General features: G+C 33.8%; 1 protein-coding gene across 1 annotated transcript; it reads left to right on the forward strand.

Moving 5' to 3' along the window:
- The first annotated feature begins 2,304 nt into the window (after positions 1-2,304).
- LOC114196334 (galactinol--sucrose galactosyltransferase-like) lies at positions 2,305-6,777 on the forward strand. Its single transcript, XM_028086945.1, has 5 exons — positions 2,305-3,235; positions 3,321-3,913; positions 5,301-5,478; positions 5,616-5,983; positions 6,157-6,777. Exons 1-5 carry the CDS (start codon positions 2,605-2,607, stop codon positions 6,718-6,720), a joined length of 2,334 nt encoding a protein of 777 aa, XP_027942746.1. The 5' UTR covers positions 2,305-2,604; the 3' UTR covers positions 6,721-6,777.
- The last annotated feature ends 14,076 nt before the right edge of the window (positions 6,778-20,853 follow it).

Here is a 20,853-nt window from a genome sequence, read left to right on the forward strand (position 1 = left end):
TGGGAAACTCTGTGTACCCCAAAGGGGGAGGGTGGTTTAGATATAAAAAATGTAAAGACGTTCAATGAAGCACTCTTGGCTAAATGGAAATGGAGATTAGGTTTAGAAGAAAAAGGAATGTGGAAAGAAGTATTGGAGTCTAAATATGGATCTTGGAGAAGCCTGGATGTTAGAAAGTCCGTCCAAAAAGAATCTAGATGGTGGAAAGACTTAAGAAAGATTTGCGAATCTGGTGAGGATAAAATATTGTTTGAAGAGAATGTGAGATGGAAAGTGGGTTCGAGAACTAGGATTTTGTTTCGGGAAGACAAATGGATAGGGGATAGATCAATCACTTAAGGAGTCCTATCCTAGGCTATATGCAAACTCAAATATAAAAGATCAAACAATAAGTGAATGTAGAAAGTGGGACAACGATCGATGGGAGTGGAATATGTCTTGGAGGAGAGATTAGTTTGAATGGGAGAGGCCTCAAATTGAAACATTCTTGGAAGACATTGATAGGATAAATCTTGTTAAAGGAAGAAATGATATCTTGATGTGGAACGATGGGGAAGATAAGGCATTTTCAGTTAAGTCAACATACAAAAAGTTGCAAGGTCCATGCGCCTTACATAACCAATGCTTCTTTGACTATTTTCTGGAGATTAAAGGTCATCCCATCTGCTAATTTTTTTGTGTTGCGGGCTATCTCAAATGGGGTACCCACATTGGTTAACTTAAGGCTTAGAGGGGTCATACTTAACAATGTAACTTGTGTTATGTGCAGTGAGCAGGAAGAGACCATAAATCATCTATTGTTTACGTGCAAAGTGGCTGCTAAAATATGGAATATGTGCTATAAATGGACTGGGACTCTGGGGGTAAACCATAATAAGATTCAAGCATATTTTGAACATTTTCATCTTATGATCACAAAGGGAATATGCTATGGAAGGGGGTGTGGATTGCTATAGTGTGGACCTTATGGAACTATAGGAATCATATTTTTTTTGGAATGCAATATGTGATCCTGAAGAGATATTTTTTGTTGCCCAAGCGAAAGTTTAGGCATGGTTAAAACATAAAAATGCAAATGTTAATTTTTCCTTTTCTGATTGGTGCCTATGTTCCATACTTTGTTTAAGATTCATATGTTAGGAACTCATCATATATCTGCCTATGATAGGAGTAATATATGAGGTTATCTATACACAACGATTAGATATATAACCTAGACTTTAGGGTCTAGAGTGTCTTATTTTTTGTTTACAGGCGTGGTCTTAACAAACACATTTTACATTGAAGTTTATGTTGCTAACTTTTGTGAAGGGATTCATGAGAATTTTATCCCTACAGTTTACAAGAGTAGTGTACAATGGGGCTAGAGGCCCCTATTATGCTAGGAAGTTATTTTTGAATAGCATAGAGTGAAGTAATAATTCAATGAATTCACTCTAGCTATATTCATAGAACACCTAGTTGAGTTTTTTTTTTTTTTTTTTTTTGTGAAAATTGATTTCAAGATTAGTAGGATTTTGTTTGACTGTGTTTGGATATATATACAAGGTTGGAATACCCCCAAATGCTCCGCAATCGATATATTTCTTTGCCAATAAAAAATTAAAAAAAATATAGCTTTTTGTCAACGACATTTTGACGTAACAAATTACTTTGAATTTAGTCTACAAATTCTTCTTGTCTTTTATTAGTCTACATCCATATATTACTTAAGTTTAAATACTAAATAAAAGATTAAAGTTTGATAAAACAAACATAATTAACCCTAGAAAAAGGGCATACATGCTGGTGGAAAGATCTAGAATAGCAACGAGAGTTCTGGTTCGTAAAAGCAAGACCCGGTTAACAAAATAAACAATATATTTCCACACTCACTATTCACATTCCCAACTCCCTTTAACTTTTTCTTTATTTAGCGGTTCATCTTCTCCTTCCAGAAATCTGTATCCTATTATTCTTTTTGTTTTATTTACTTTTATTCTTTAATATTTATATATATAATATGTCTATACGTAATTCCTATTCTTTGTTTCTTGTTCAGTTACATAAATATTTTCAATTACATATGGAACTGTTCCCTATTAATGTTCTTCATCATTTTATTCATTATATCTTTTATTTTATGTATATACCAAATGATTAACAACAATTATCTTTGAGACAAAAAAAATGGAGAAACGTAGACTAAGAACATGTATACACCGCAAACGGTGCCTTGTGTCCAACAAGCTTTTGTCCATATGGAACCTCTTGATAAGGAACTAACAACCAAACAAATTTTACATTAAACCCTGCTTCAAACGAGAAAATAAAGATTCGTTTTTTTTTTTATCAAATTATATCTTATATTTCTTGCTTTGTCTTTCTTTTTTCTTGATCACTTTTTTTCTTTTTTATTCCCATTAGAACTAGCTAGCTATATCTTTGAAATCTTTTTCTACAGATTAATGAAAGCATTGCCACTATAACCACATGCAGCTTTGAAAAAAATCACATATAAAAGGTGCAGGTGCTTCACTATATAAACCCACCAAGCCACAACACTCCAACCACCAATTTTCTTGATTCCTCTCTAAAAACCTCCAACTTCCACAACTACTACCCATGGCTCCGAGCTTAAGCAAAACAGTGCAACTAGGTTCGTTGGGTCTGGTCCCCGACAATTCACCCTTGTCCATAACCTTAAACGGTTCCGACTTTCTCGCTAACGGCCACCCTTTTCTGACGGAAGTGCCGCACAACATAACGGCCACCCCTTCGCCCTCGGTGTATTCGAAAGCCACCGACACGGCGGTGGGTTGCTTCGTGGGGTTCCACGCGGACGAGGCGAGGAGCCGCCACGTGGCGCCTCTGGGGAAGCTGAGGGGCATAAGGTTCATGAGCCTATTCCGGTTCAAGGTGTGGTGGAGCACACAGTGGGTGGGAAGCAACGGCCACGAGGTGGAACACGAAACCCAAATGATCCTTCTCGACAAGAATCACTCGCTGGGTCGCCCCTACGTCTTGCTGCTTCCCATTCTCCAAGGCTCCTTCCGAGCCTCCCTCCAACCTGGCTTAGATGACTACGTGGACCTTTGCGTGGAGAGCGCCTCCACACATGTCACTGCCTCTAGCTTCGGGAGCTGCTTGTACCTCCACGTCGGCGATGATCCCTTTCGCTTGCTCAGAGAAGCAGCCAAAGTGGTTAGAATGCATTTGGGGACTTTCAAGCTTCTGGAGGAGAAAACCGCGCCAGGTATTATTATATTTCACTCTCATGATAATTTCAAAAAATAAAAAAGTATAGATAAATAATTTAATTATTTAATTATTTTTTGCAGCGATAATAGATAAGTTTGGATGGTGTACGTGGGACGCGTTTTACCTGAAGGTGCATCCATTAGGGGTGTGGGAAGGGGTGAAGGGCCTTGTGGAGGGAGGGTGCCCTCCGGGGATGGTCCTAATAGACGACGGGTGGCAATCGATTTGTCACGATGAGGATCCCGTGACGGACCAAGAGGGTGTGAACCGAACCTCCGCAGGGGAGCAAATGCCGTGCAGGCTCGTGAAGTTCGAGGAAAACTACAAGTTCAGGAATTATCGTAGTGTTGAAGGGTCTGAGAAAGGTTTGGGCGCGTTCGTTAGGGATTTGAAGAAGCGGTTTAGGAGCGTGGAGCAGGTGTATGTTTGGCACGCGCTTTGTGGATACTGGGGTGGAGTCAGACCTGAGGTTCCGGGCATGCCCGAGGCCAAGCTTGTTACTCCGAAGCTCTCGCAGGGGTTACAAATGACAATGGAAGATTTAGCGGTGGATAAGATCGTGAATAACGGTGTGGGACTTGTGCCACCTCACCTCGCTCACCGTTTGTACGAGGGGCTCCACTCGCGTTTGGAATCGGCGGGAATTGACGGCGTCAAAGTTGACGTTATACATGTAAGTTTCTAATCTGCACCATGTTACGATGAGTTTATTTTTTTATCGTAGTATATATATAAAAAAAATCATTTGTATAAACATTTTTTATTTTTATTATATATGTCCGTAGAAGAATTTAAATTTTAGAATCGTTGATCATTAAATTAATTTCATTTTAATTCCTAGATATTAGCGTAATCATGTTTATGGTCTTTGCATTCTAGATTTTGACATAATTTAAATTTTGATTTTGGACGTACTAAAAATGGGAATTACTTTGTAATTTTATTTTATTTTGTCTTGTACTAGGTTTGGCATAGTTACTTTGTAGTAGAAGGTTACTGCCACTGAAGTCACATGTCAGATGTTGTCAGGAAATCTATAAGATAAATATTTTAATTATTTTTATTGGAGCAAGTTACACGATATGAAATTATTTTAATAAAATTGTTTTAATTAAAGTATACGTCTCTTTAAAAAATATTGAACTACATAACACAAGAAATATCGCGTCTAGCTTTATATACAAGCAAAAGTAATTATACTTTCAGAAGTTTATTTAGTTTTCTTGACTTCATACAGTTAAAAACGTATACATTAAATCATTTTAAATAATATTTATTTCAGATGATTTGGTTTAAACATAAAAGTAGTTTTGAAACTACAATACTAAATAGGGTTGAATTAGTTAACTTCATGGTACATATTTTTTCTTTTTGTTTACCTTGGAATCAAAGAAAATATTTTAAAAATTTAATAGACTAGTTTAGGTTTTCATTTAGCAGCACCACTTAAGTTCAATATTTTGTTTTTTTGTATTTTCTTTAGTATAATATAGGAGCAAGCATGTACATATATACACACAATACTATTGTCGTAATTGCAGGGTTGAAACATGAAAGCAAAATTGTCTCAACTAGAAATGGTTTGTCATGACATTGATAAGGTTTCTCTTTCCTACTACATCTGGTGAGTATACGAGGACCTTGACAAAATTAGTATCATAATTCATAAGTATCAACCAAAAATAATGTTTTATTTAACCATTCTTATTAAGGAGTGTAATATTTCTTGAAACAAATAGCTATTAATTTAGGATAATTTCATTAGTGTGTGTTAATAATTTATACTACCACCATGAAAATAGCTTGGTTTAAAATGTTTGACATCATCAAACATTTAGAAACTATAGATGTGATTTTGAAATAATTATCGTAAAACTCAAGACACTTATTGAATAATCTGTAATTAAATGATAGTATAAAATCCTTTTCTTTTCTTGGGTTTCAGAATAAGTATTAGAAGCCCAAAAATGTAGTTTTAAGAAAGCAAAACACTAAAGAAAACATAGATATTGGTTTAGATGATTTTTGAAGTCTAATATTTGGTGATGTGCACTGTGTAGTTGCTGGAAATGCTCTCAGAGGAATTCGGTGGGCGTGTTGAGTTAGCCAGAGATTATTACAAAGCACTCACTGCATCGGTGAAGAAGCATTTCAAAGGCAATGGAGTCATTGCAAGCATGGAGCACTGTAACGACTTCTTTCTCCTTGGCACTGAAACCATAGCCCTTGGTCGCGTAGGTAATATAATAATACCTCTTATAACCATTCCAAATTTCAACTTCATCACATATTGTAATTGCTTTCGTGTTTATATCAAAAAATTTTGAAACTTGAATAAACCTAAAATTTTCTGGCATAACAATTCACTCATACAGGGGATGATTTCTGGTGCACTGATCCCTCTGGGGATCCAAATGGAACGTATTGGCTCCAAGGGTGCCACATGGTGCATTGTGCCTACAACAGCTTGTGGATGGGAAATTTTATTCAACCAGATTGGGACATGTTTCAATCTACTCACCCATGTGCTGAGTTTCATGCTGCTTCCAGAGCCATCTCTGGTGGACCCATTTACGTCAGTGATTGTGTTGGAAAGCACAACTTCAAGTTGCTCAAGAGCCTCTCTTTGCCTGATGGCACCATCTTGCGTTGCCAGCATTATGCACTCCCCACTCGAGATTCTTTGTTTGAAGACCCTTTACACGATGGGAAAACAATGCTCAAAATTTGGAATCTCAATAAAGTAAGCCACCCTTTTGAGTTTTATCAAACATTTGATGTAAAAGTTAGTGGAAACCATGAATGAATGCTGATCACGTCACCGTAATAATCTTTTATACTAGATTTGTTGTGTGTTGTGTCTTTTATGTTGGTTTTGGAATTGTTGTTTAACTTTATATCTTGGTTCTGTGACAGTATACAGGTGTGTTGGGTGTGTTTAATTGCCAAGGAGGAGGGTGGTGTCCTGTGACGCGGCGAAACAAGAGTGCCTCTGAATTCTCACACGCTGTGACATGCTTGGCGAGTCCTCAAGATATAGAATGGAGCAATGGAAAAGTTCCGATGTGCATAAAAGGGGTGGATGTGTTTGCTGTGTATTGCTTCAAGGACAAGAAACTGAAGCTGATGAAATGGTCAGAGAAATTGGAAGTTTCACTGGAGCCATTTAGTTTTGAGCTGTTGACAGTGTCTCCAGTGACAGTGTTATCAAAGGGGTTAATTCAATTTGCTCCAATTGGATTAGTGAACATGCTTAACTGTGGTGGTGCCATTCAGTCTCTGGAGTTTGATGATGACAGAGATGTGGTTAAAATTGGAGTGAGGGGTTGTGGGGAGATGAGGGTGTTCTCATCAGAGAAGCCAATTAGTTGCAAAATAGATGGAGTAGCTGTGAAATTTGATTATGAGGATAGAATGGTGAGAGTCCAAGTTTCTTGGCCTAGTTCTTCAAAATTGTCAATGCTTGAGTTTTTGTTTTGATCCCTGTAAGAAAATGGATTTTGGAATGCTATGATGTTTCACTCTGTTTATAAGCAATAATATGTTTATGTTTATCTATTTCTTTCTTAATCAAGTTTTTTTTTTTTTTTTTTAATGTGCTAAGTTGAGGATAAGTTTTAAATGTCAATAACTTTCGTGTGGAGATTCAAATTTCCTTTTCGAATAATTGCAATATGCTGTCTTCTTTTACTGCATTTCACTTTCTTTCGATAGTAAAAAATGTGATTTAATTTATAAATTATAAATCTTCGTTTTCGATTTTAAACATGACTTTTTTAATAGTTAGTAAGGTTCTTTTAGGTCGTCCCGAACTTCTCCATTGAGAATTCATTTTTTTATTTATTTTCAAATAACATTAAAAATTTAACTTCAATTTAAAATTTACGTAAATTTTAAATCTTGATACGACAACAATATTTTAACCTTTTTTTTTACCCATTTTTAACTTACCATTCCAATCACCACCATTAGATCATTACATCACATCACTAAAAAGAATCAAAATAGATTATCTAAATTATTTTCCTACCTTAAATTACATTGAATGTATTTTTTTATATAAATTAGAATTTAGAATTATTACAATTTTAGTCATGATTTATTCTTTACCTTTTTCATATTTAAATTTTGGCATTTTATTAATAATGCAAATAAGTGTTTTTTTTTTCAATTACATAATTTCTTTCTCGTTTTTAAAATAAACTTACTACAAGTAACTTATTTAGAAAATAATTTCATTTGTTAGCTCCACTATAGAAAAATATTTTGGTTACAGGTTATTTTTAACATTCGGTCTAGAACCAAGACAAATTCAGCCAAAGTACAAAAGAATTAATTTTTGGTTTTTGTTTACAACCAAAACAAAAAATCCATGTTCTCTTTTGGTTTAACCGTATAACCTTAAAATTACTTAAAATTACGTAATTATTTTATAGTACGAAGTTTTTTTTGGACTTGGTTATTGGATGAATCGAGATCCATGTTAACTGGATTAATGATTTATTTAAATCTAGTTTCAGTTGTGACATGAATGAGGTAAATGTGTTTTTCCATTTCGGTTGTCAACCGACGTCAAATATGAGTTTACTTTTTAAAATAAATGTTTAGTTTTGGTTAGTTCCTACATTCAAACCTGTATATATTTTTAATCCAAAACAGAAACGACACTAGTATACATTTTATCAAACCCAACATCATTCACAATCCAAATACATATATAAGTCTTTTGTTACAACAAGTAAATATCCATCCGAAAAATGATAGGTTAACAAAGTTTTTTCTTACAAACTTTGACAAACTACAAATTTGGTAACAAAATATTACTTTATTACTTTATTACTTTATTTTAGTTAAAAAATAAAATTAATATATTTTAATTCTATTTAGGGAAGTTTGTCAACTTTGTCAAAAAAAAAAAAATTGTCAAAAAGATAATTTTTGTTATCCTAAATACTATTGTACATTTGAATTATAAATTTTGCACAAGCTCGCTTACCAAACTTTATAAACTTATCGAGAATTGGTGCACTACTCTTGAATGCTTGCAAAATAAGACATTAACTTGAATTAGTATATAGAAAGACAATGTTGTAAAGTATTTGGTTTAATGCAAATATATATTATCATTTTCCAACTAATGATAATACGAGAACGAATAATGATTGTTATCCATTGCATTACATAGTAACTGTACTCATATGAGTTAGTTTGTTTATTGCACTACAATATATCAACACAATTATAAATAATTAATGAAGAAAACCAAATGAAACAATTATAAATATATGGACCAAAATACCAAACATGAAGGGACACCATTTAAGATTTTTTGCTTTAGTAGTTGATCTCCCTAACAACATGTTATGTCCAACAACTAAACACACACACACACACACACACACACACACACACACACACACACACACACACACACACACACACACACACACACACACACACACACACACACACACACACACACACACACACACACACACACACACACACACACACACACACACACACACACACACACACACACACACACACACACACACACACACACACACACACACACACACACACACACACACACACACACACACACACACACACACACACACACACACACACACACACACACACACACACACACACACACACACACACACACACACACACACACACACACACACACACACACACACACACACACACACACACACACACACACACACACACACACACACACACACACACACACACACACACACACACACACACACACACACACACACACACACACACACACACACACACACACACACACACACACACACACACACACACACACACACACACACACACACACACACACACACACACACACACACACACACACACACACACACACACACACACACACACACACACACACACACACACACACACACACACACACACACACACACACACACACACACACACACACACACACACACACCACACACACACACACACACACATTATTCTATCATAATATTATGTTAATATTACGCTAACATTAAGAATTTATGTGGTGTCATAGTACGTGACATTTTTAATTAAGCTAAGAATATCTCATAATATTTCATCTATTATTCTATCATAATATTATGAAGAATTTATGTGGTGTCATAGTACGTGACATTTTTCGTGAGTTAAACAATATACTTCGTGATTTAAAACGATTCTTACTATTATGATAAAAGGAAAAATTTAATCACTATATAATGTCATTCATGCTTTATTATGTTTTTACTTCTTACCTTATCTATTTCATTGGATTTTTATTTATGCTTCATCCAAGATTTAACCAGTAATGGAAAGTTATTTAAATTTCTTTTTTTATAAATGATATATTACAAAATTTACTTCTACTACTAATAATAAATATTTACTTCTCATAATAATAAGTGTGCACAAACATTTTGATAAAAAATTTAACTTTAATATTTTATAAAAATTGTGGCCTAAAGTAATATAAAAAAGGAATGAATTGAATTTCTTCAATAAATTATATAAATTTATAACTATTGTAAAAAATAAGGTTGATGATAAAAGAAGAAGAGGAAAAAGAGAGAATAGAGACTAATTTTCTATGTCATATTACTAAGATGAAAAATCTTATTTATAGATATAAAATGCAACCCAAATGATACAACTCACGGGTTACAAATAATTAAGTCTCATAAAGAGTTAAAGAGTAATCATCATATCATTAACAGTAAAAAACCAATGGACAACTGTTAATTCATAACACTCCCCCTTGGGTGTCCATTGATTAGAATGTGACTCGTTAAAACCTTATTAGTAAAAATTATGTGGAATAAAAACCTAGTGAGAAAATAAATGTTACATAATTCTTTATTCTTCAATACAATATTGTTCATCCTATATTTTATTTCTCACCCTATTGTAAACTCACATCATTAAAATGACAGAGTCCAATATTATGAACCAATTGCTCAAAAAACTCCTTGGCAAAGACTTTGTAGATATATCTGCTAGATTTTCACATGAACAAATCTTTTGGATCTCTATATTACCATTTTTCTAGGGTTAAATATGTTTTTAGTCCCTCAATTGGATTTGGTACTTTTAACCAAATGTTTTTATTTGATGTTTCAAACGCGTTTCATGACATCATTTGAGTTGTTTACAAAGTTTGGTACATTTCCGATTCAATGTTGACTGAAAAACGCATTTAAAACGTCAAATAAACTTAGCATAATTTAGTTAAAATGACTAAATCCATTTAGCTCTAAAGGTGAGGGACTAAATTGGGCCAAATTTTTTAATATGGACTAATTCCAATTTTTACTAAAAGTTCAAGGACCAAAAACATATTTAACCCTTTCTTTAAAAATCGTGACTGAAAAAGAATTTTTGGAAGAGTATTTCTTGTTTGGTCTCCTTTAATATATCCTTCTTCCAATTGAACAATACATACACTATCCTTCTATATGATTTTTGATTCCATTTTTTTCCTAGGATAGACCATAAGTTGGTTGCACTTGTTGAATTATGGACCTTAACAAAACATATTCAAGACTTGTCTCATGTAATGCTAAAATTTCTGCATGATTTGATGATAATGTTGTTGTTATGGTTTGCTTCACATATTGCCATGAGATCATTGTACCACCACATGTGAACAAATATTCTGTTTGTGATCGATCATTGTGAGGATCTGATAAATAACATACATATGCATAATCCATTAGATCTGATTTTGAATCATTTGAATAAAATAAACCCATGTTCATAGTATCCTGAGGATAAGAAAGTATATGTTTGACTCCAGTCCAATGTCTTCTTGTAGGTGAAGAATTATATCTTGCTAACAAATTTACAACAAATGGTATATCAAATTGAGTATAATTAGTAAGATATATTAGTGCTCCTATAACACTAATATTCTATAAAAAAAATTTGAGTAACTCTAGAATGTAATTTGTTCAATGAATGGGGGAAACTATAAATAGGATAACTAGTATAAAATGATGTAATAAACTCATGCAAAGGAACTAAGAATGATAATAAAAAAAAAATGTAGAACTGTAACAACATGTATGTTTTAAAATGAATGTGTAAATAGGATTAAAATGATGTATGATGAGTAATAAATATGTAAAACACCAAGGAAATATGAATGGAATATGATCTGAGTCTTAAAACTATCTAAAACAGTGCAGAAACCTTAAATACGAAATTGTTTGTTAAAAGTGCTAAGAGAAAACAGTAAGTATTCTAGGTTTTTGATGAAATGGCTATAGGAATTGAAATTGTGAATTCTGCAATGCGAATGAGTTTGAGGTGTTTTAATAACTAAAAATAAGTGTGGTATAAATGCAGAATTGGAAAAATACTCAAAATTCACGAATTCACAGTTGAAACCAAAATTATGCAGCAAATGGTACCTGACAGCAAAGTTCACAACGTAAATCAGTTTAAAATAAATCAAATGGATAAAAAGGATGAATAGTTTTTAAGAGAGACAATGTTTTATATGCCAAAGTAAATCATAAAAAGATAAAATTAAATGAAAAAATAGTATGAAAAATTTATAATTTAAATATAAGCTATTTTTTAATAATTTATTAAATAATTAATTAATTAGAAGTCACAAAAGATAAAATGAAAAATTTATAATTTAAATATAAGCTATTCTTTAATAATTATTAAATAACTAATTAGTTTAAAAATAAAATAAATGGATAAAAAAATAAAATAAATTCTATACACATGTGGCAACAAAATATATAAAAATAAAAAATAAAAAAATAACAAAAATAGATAAAAAAGTAAAATAACTTTCATCACATGTGACAGCAAAATAAACATAAATAAAAAATAAATTAAAAAATCAAATAACTGAAAAACTAACTTGTAAAATACTTGTCAACGAAATAAAATAGAAAATAAAGTAAATTATCTAATATATTCTTTTCCTATATTATAATTATAATAGAAAACTAACTTTTAGAAAACTTGTCAACAAAATAATTTGAGTGATAAAATAAATATTTTAGTGTCTTCTTTTCTTATATTATAATAAAATATAATAGGATAATAAAATAAATTTTCTAGTCTCTTTTTTTCTTATATTATAATAAATAGATTAGGATAGATACAAGATAAATATGAGAAAATAAAATATTAGGAATTTATTTTATTACTTATGTTTATTTTTATATTGTCATGTAATAATTTTATTTTACAAAAGATTATCAATAAAATATTATTTTTAATAACTTTTATATATATTTCGAATAAAATTTTAAATAATTATATTTGTAACAAAATAAAGTAAAATGTGGTACTTAATAGTTTGTTTCAAAATTTTAAAATATATATTTATATTAAAAAAAATGGTTAAAATACTCCGTTGGTCCTCGTTTTGGTTTAGAAATCTCAAATTGGTCCTCGTATTTTAATTGATCTCAATTTCGTCCTCATTTTTGTAAATGTGTATTAAATCAGCCCTTTCCGTTATCTGTTGGCAAACGACGTTTATATGTGATGATGTGGTTGTAATGTGTATTCTTACGTGTCATTGAGTTGTGGTTGGCACCGAAACAACCATTGTTGTTTTCCCTTTTAAGAAGAGATTGCTGAGAGAGGGTAAGGGTTTGAAAGAGGGTGCTGAAAGTTGTCTCGTCTCCTCCGTTTTGCTTTGTTTGCATGGGTAATGTCTCCTTCTCATTCTTGCTCATCCTACACTTGCAATGGTTGGGGAATGAAAAATTCTAGCGTTTCTTCTCATGGGGGTGTGGGGAGGAGGTTCGATTCACCTGTTTGCTATTGCGGTGAGAAGGCAATCACGAGTGTTGGCACAAGCAAGCTTGAAGTAAAGAATTGATAAAGCCATGTGCATGAAGATCTTAAGTGTTTGATGAAGATTGAGGAAGATCCTCTTAAAGATTAAGTTTTAGTGTGTTAAATCTGTATATAACATGTTAAATGTAATGTGTTAGTGTTGTACATTGTTGATAGGTGTTGGTCTCTTGGCAAGCGTACCAAAAGTCAACTGCAGTATAATGATTTTTTAGTAAGAGTGTCGAACCCACGAGGAACGGAGTCAGTTGAAATAAATAATTATCTCGATCAACATATATATATACAAAAATTTTAATTTGATAGATCATTGGTATTTAAACTAATTTGCATAAATAGAATACAGTAAAAGCAGAAAATTAGATAAAAGATTCAGTAAAAGAAACTGGGATTGAATTTCATCTATCTCCCTTATCTGTAATCTGGATGAATATAATACATAACATCTGAAAATACCAATATTGATGCACACTCAAAAATCATTTATATCGATCCCTCGCGTATAAAATTCATAAGATTAGTTCCCTGAATATTGATTCCTCACATATTTAGCAAACTATCCAGCATTACGGTCGAGTGTTAAAAACAATTGATATATTGAGATCTATTCCTAGCATCACAGTATATCAAGTATCATTGTTCAAATCAGATTTTCAGAAATACTTTCCAGTCAGATCTAAAAATCAAAATCAATATATCTATTGATTAGATAGAATCAAGCATTAAGAGCAGAACAATAATACCAATATTGAGTAAAACAGAAATGTTATATATAAATATCACTAGATTACATCCAAGTTTGAGTAGATTACATTCAATCCCAAAGGAGAAGATTAGCCACTCATGGTAGCTATCAAATCCTAAGAACTAAAGAAGAAGAAGAAGAAGAAGAAATATGATCTGTGTTTGCTTGTGGTTACAGCTCTGCAGCAAGGATAAGTTCTTCTCCAAAATCTCCAGCTCCCTACAGTTCTGAACTTCCACAATATATATACAGCACGAACTCTCGCTTGGGCTAATGAATCTCACTTGGGCGAGATAGAGTACTTCAGCATGAAGAAAGGGTCTCGCTTAGGCGACCTAATTCTAGCTTGAGCGAGAATCAAAAAAACTGCAGAGGCCCCATGGTAGTAAGTATCGTACGATTCACGATACGAATCGTACGATACGAAACGATTCAACAGCTCCATGATATGAATCGTTTGATGAATCGCTTTTGTTCCTGTATCGTGTTTGTATCGTATGATTCGGACTTCGAATCGCATGAATCGTTCCGAATCGTAGCATTCACAAAGACAAATGTTCCTCACAATGACACCTCTTACGACCGCGATTCTTGCTGCAACACCTCTTACAGTGGTGCCAGCGGCCTTTCTCGCGGTGGCGGCCTCTCTCGCGGTGGCTTCTCTTGTCGTGGTGTCTCTCACTACCCCACGAAGCGATGAGAGAGAAGTCAACAGACCTTGACGACAACAACTCGCATGGCATCATTGTATCTAACGGTGGCATAGCCTCAAAGATAGTCTTGTGCATATGAAAGACAGAAAACCCTAGGATTTTAGTGGGTTGGAATTGGGCCTATTTTAACCTAAATTTTATCCCATTTGTTTAAAATATCTTAAAATCCAATAAGTAAATGGTAACTTTCCACTAATGTTATAGCATCCTAAAAAAAAAAGTGACTAAAGTAACTACTTCATCCCTAAAAAAGTTACTCTAGAAACTGTCACTACATCCAAAAAATTAAAAAAAGATAACTTTCAAAATGTTTATGAATCGTACGATTCACGATACGAAACGATTCACGATACAATAAATCAGCTCTCCGATACACGATACCATGAGAGGCCCCTTCACGAAATCTCGCTCAAGCGAGATTGGCAGCTTCAAATCTCGCTTGGGCGAGAGTGGCGGCAAAAGATGATCTCCACTGCACAAGCTCTCGCTTAGGCGAGATCCTTCTTCGCTTAGGCGAGATTGGCGGCCCAAGCTCTCGCTTGGGCGAGATTGCTTTGGTTTGAGCGACCCTGCAGAGTTTCTCTTCTGTTTCTTCATTTCTCATTTCATTCTTCTTGTGTTCTTTCCTTCTTCTACTATAATTTACCTGAAAATTACACAAAATAGGGATCAAGTGATTTCTTTAAGTCAAAACTTGGAAACATGTGATTGAAACTCATTCTTTTCTAGATTTAGGGAGAATTGATATGAAATGAACGCAAATTAAAAGCATAAGTGCTAGACTTAGCTATGAATCTTTACTGAATTTTGGCACTTATCAACTCCCCCAACCTAGCATCTTGCTTGTCCTCAAGCAAAGTAACAAGATCAAACAGCCAATCAAAACTCAAATTCTGAAATTGGTTATTAAGAAATCATTTTAACAGTTCCTGACCAGACAACTTTTGCATTCCAAACTACAGATTCAAAATCAGAAGCAAATGGTGAATTCAATTATCAAACAACAGTAGGATAAGAGTGCAGCCAATTTTTCAGGAAAACCAATTGTAAGAACAAGTGATTCTAACCAAGGAAATTCTCTCTTAAATCTCACAAGCATGTGTCTCTCTCATTTTTCCACTGAATTTGAACAAATCAAAATTGCTAGTCATTTTCAATCCAACCACAAACACACAATCAACATCGATCTTAAGGTCTTTTCAAGGTTGTAATGAGGCTAGGCTTTCAAGAATAATGGTTTTTCAAGATCACAAAAGCACAACTTAGAAAAGAGAGCATAACTACAATTCAAACCCAATTTCAATTCTACTCTCCATTCCTCACAATTCAGACCTCAATACACCAAGTTTCTTTTTCATTCATAATTCACTTTTATCTCTTTTTGTTCTTTTTTTTTGAGTAAATATATACATTCCTACACAATACTAAAGAGTGAGTTATGATACTCAGCCTTTTTCTTCTTTGAGTGCAATTCTACCAACCAATTACCTAGTGGCGGATCTTGACCAAGAGTTTTGGAAGGGCCATAATAATATAATTTTTTCATCATTTGATTGGACCATTAGTATAACACTTTAAAAAATGACTCTTCTATAAAACAATTGGATCGTTAGATTGAATTATTAGTATAATGCTTTAAATACTTTAAAAGATGTGAAGAAATATAATTTAACTTGTTTTCATCTTCACGTGTAGCTTCCCTTTTACTACTTCTACAAAATAAATTCATTATTTTATTCTTCATCGATATGCTTTTTTTAAAATATATTAAAAAATAATTTATCATAATCTAATAAAATATTGAGAGACATAAGTATTAGAAGAAAAATATATTATAATCAAGTCACAATTAAAAATCGGTTATAAAAAAACACATAATACATGATTTTTTTTCTTCTATAATCATAAAAAGTAAGTATACAAAAGGCTTATGAGATAAAAAATAATTTTAATAACTATTAAAGTAATATTTCATCATCAAGTAAGACAAGAGAGAGTTACATTTTTTTCTTCGAGAAATGAAGGAAACAGATGAGAAATGAGAGCAAACATAATGAGTATGTGTCTAACTTCATTTTTCTTCAAAAAAAAACATATGATAGTGAGATATGAGTACAATTTTGTTAAAATTTTAAAAGGCAATGACAGAAGAAAATAAAAAATATTTTAATAAATATTTGATTTAATTACTCTTTTGGTTATTGTTTTCAAAAAATGTAAGTTGATCTTCCAATTCTTTTAGTTTCAATTTAGTGACAATTTGATATTTTTAGACGAAAACAGATACTAGAAGACTAATTAAACCTAAATATATTTTTTATTTTTTATTATTTATTAACATTAACTATTGTATTTTATAAAATAAATAAAGAGACACAATTTAATTATCATCAATTTCTAAAATATACTATTTATAATTTTAAAATTTTCAAAATTTTTAAAAATTAAAAAAATGGATATATAATTTTGAAAAAAATCAAAAATATTTGGGGGGGCCTAGGCCCCTCCCTGCTCTTATGAGGCTTCGCCTCTGCAATTACCCTTACAATTGAATAAAATGCACCTATGCTCTCTATCCCTAAGTGTGCAAAGGGAAAGGATAGTAATTCAAGTTAAGGTTAAGGTGCATAATTCAAACAATTAGGCTCAAGTGGGCTATCAACAAAGGATGATTATTTACAGGTTGGCTATTTGGCACTGAGTTATAAATTCAACAAAATTGCCTTAATCCTTTCCATGCTTCAAATGTGATGTTATCAAATGAAAACTCAAGCAATATCAACTTGTCAACAAACAGTGGAAACACTCAAGCTGTTTAAGGATTCACACAGTCACTAGGTTTTCCTTGGTATCTCACTTGTTGTTACAATTGATTGTCTTGACTAACTATCCAGCACTAATATCCTAATCTTGTTTAATTATGAATTCAACCAAAATTTTCCATTTTCACCTCTATGTTCAGTTCACTTAGTTGTTCTAGATTCAGGATACTTAATGAAATCAAATTTCTCTTTAACCAATTTCCTCAAGAAAGATTTTCAAAATGATTCCCAAAAAATATTAGCTGTCTCTAAGTATTATGCACAAAATACTAAGCCAAAAAGTAAAGTTAAATAGTTAATTAACTAGATAATATAGCATTCCAGCCAAAATAACTAAAACAAAATAGTAGTAATTACATAAATACTGTAAAATACTAAAAGAAAAAGAACAATGAAACCGTATTTATAGAGTTCTGAAGGGTGGAATGGTGCTGTGAATCAATCTCCTCCAAAATCAATTTCCTCCTCAATGTCCACTCCATCTGTGTCAGTAGCAAAGTCATCTCTGTCCACAGCTCCTCATGGTCCCTCACATGTAGTATGTCCACTTGCCCCTGGGAAAGTAGGACTGTCCCCAGGCCACTGTAGATAAGTCAAGAAGTCTGGTGGAGTCATGCCTGGGTATAGTCTGCGGACATTCTGATAGAGGTACTCCTGAAGGTGGAGTTGTCCTCTATGAATGGAAGCATTTTCCTGGTGGGTGTGCTCCATTTGCAACCTCAGATATCTCATCTGCTCAAGCAATTCATTGTTCATGTTGAGTTGAGGTTGTTGTGTGGGCCCTGTTTGTTGTTCTTCATTGCTGGTTGGTCTTCAACTTGTTGGTCCAGTTGGGGCTCTTCTGGCTGCTCCAAGTCCTCTGGGTGGGTACAAAAATGTTCAATGAATCTCTTGGTAATTGAAAGTCGTATATTTTCAGTTAACTCTACCTCCACCCCTTGATATTGGCAAAAAGTTGTGATTAAAGCTAGAAAACCCAAAGCACCTTTTGCCTTGTCATTCCTAGTGTTGACTTCATACCTCACAAATTTGTGGATTTCTTAAGAGATAATGGTGGCTACGTCAACAGTAAAATCCTCCATCATTATGTAATAAAGGAGATGACATCTAGGGACGTTCAAGTCTGACACGTGGCCAATGAGCACTATGTTTGCAAGTAAGAATGTGGTCCAGACTTGGGCTAAGGTTTTCATATCCCCTCTTAGAATTCTGAGAGGATTTCCAGTGGGCCCAACTTGATAAGATCGGTTGGCAGCGCATATAAGGAGTGCCACTTCATTTTCATCATAAGGTTCATGACTCCTCCTTTTTCTTGTGAAATCACAGCGTTGCCCTGGTTCTAGAGGTAGTGGATAACCAAGGAATTCACTGATGGCCGCTCGATCATAACTGACCCACCTCCCCCTAACTTTAGACCTCTTTTCACCAGGATTGTCCTCAGAATAGGCATTTGCATAGAACTCTCTGACAATTTCTGGATCAAATTTGGGAAGCGGGTCAGCCAACTTCATCCAGTTCCTCCTGATAAGGCCATTCAAGAATGTGTCATATTCATCCGAAAGTAGAACCACCTTTCTTTCTTTGATAAAGACCCAATGCTTTATCTTCTCATACCGTTCTTGCCTTTGGGGGTCTCTAAACAAATTGCTATTTGGCCTTTTAGGAGAGGGACTACTTGCACGTCTTCTCTTCTTCCCTTTGTTGGCTTCAGTATCGAGAAGTCTAGATGTTGTCTTTGTTCTAGCCATTGACCTGCAAGGATGAAAATCAACCCACCAAAAGCATGCCAAGTTAGTTACAATGCAATAGTAGTTTCCAGAATCCATTCACTAGCCAACCAAGAACAAACAAGAACAATTTCAGCATGACATTTAATCAAACACATTGAGTGCATGTTCAAACTGTGAACATTTTTGAATCAATTCATCCATAGGCAACCCACATTATTCAGTTCTAGCATTAATTCACACTAAAACTCATAGTATAAACACAAAACACATCAAAACAGAGCATGGGTACTACCTAGGGTTTGCAAGAGCACAAAAACGTGACTGTGCTTAATGAAAATGAAGAGAATGAGGAAGAAGAACTTACCTTGAAAATGAATTAACAAAGAGAGATGAAATTTGTGAGCTAAAATGCAGAAAACTAAGTGAGTGAAGGTGCACCCAAAGAGTGGGAAAGAGGAACGTGAGCGAAATTGTGAGCGAGGGTTTGGGGGAAAGAAAAGTGAGTAAGTTTTGTCCTTGCCCCTCACTTAAGCGCGATTTCTCGCTTAAGCGACAGAGTCTCGCTTAAGCGAGATGAGCATGTGCAGAAACATTAAAGAGTCTCGCGGCGAGACTGTTTCACCCAAACCTGTCTTTGTAAGACCCATGAAAATTAAATAATTAAATAAATAATTAATTAATAAATGCGGGTAGGAAGAACATTTATGGTATTTAATTCTGATTTGTATGACGTGGAAAAGTACTAGCTCAAGTGGTTGAGAGTACTTTAATTGTGTAAGAGGACTTGGGTTCAAGTTCTATGTATACTATTTATGTATTAATTATATTAGATATATGGTTGTGGGTTCAAGTCTTGGAGAATCCAAATTAAACTTTATTTTTGTCAAACTTAGTTTTGGATTGAGTATGAAAGGGTAGAGGAAAACCCTAGTAGCCAAAGAGGGTAGAGGGTTGGAAAACCATCATAAGACAACCAATTAAAGGAAATTAACCATAATTTAATTGGATTTTCGTTTTAGACCATTAAACCACATTAAGAGCACTTTTAAAAGGCTAATTAGAGGTAAGAAAGAGGGTTTTGGTGGGCTGTTATTGTGGTTGTAGAAGGGAGAACGAAAATTGAGTGTTTGTGAGGATTGAAAGTGTTGAGGGGAGCTTTGGGGCTGATCAAGGGAGAATTTTCAAAGTTCTAAGCAAAGGAGACCAGGTTAAGGGAGCTTTACGCATTAAGTTTATGATTATTTCTGATTGGTATGATAATTAGAATACCTTACACGTTAACCTTGTTTTAAATGTGATTGGCATGCTAAATAGTGTAATTTCATGTGTTGTTTATTTTAAGTATGATGGACATGCTAAGTATGGTATGATTATGTATGAATTGGATATTCCATTTTTTAAGTTTGTGGTTCTGGGAACTTTCCAGAATTAGTCTGGTTGGCGATGAACTACCGCCAGACGATCCTTTCCTTTCTAGGCCATTTAGGGTTCCTGCAGAGGAACCACATGCCAAAAATAGCGTAAAATAGACAAATTGGCCAATGTTGACCACCCTTGACAAAGTTGACTAGTTGATCAATCTTGACTTTCTGACAATCCATTGAGAGACTGCCACATGTCAGGGAAGTTTCCCCATTAAGGTTTGACTGTCATGAGTGGTTGAGCGAAAGTTACGGGGTTGCCGCGGTGGCGGCAGAAACGCCGAAGGGGCTGATTCCACGGCT

This window comes from Vigna unguiculata, chromosome 9, assembly GCF_004118075.2.
Source record: "Vigna unguiculata cultivar IT97K-499-35 chromosome 9, ASM411807v1, whole genome shotgun sequence".
Classification (NCBI taxonomy): Eukaryota; Viridiplantae; Streptophyta; class Magnoliopsida; order Fabales; family Fabaceae; genus Vigna; species Vigna unguiculata.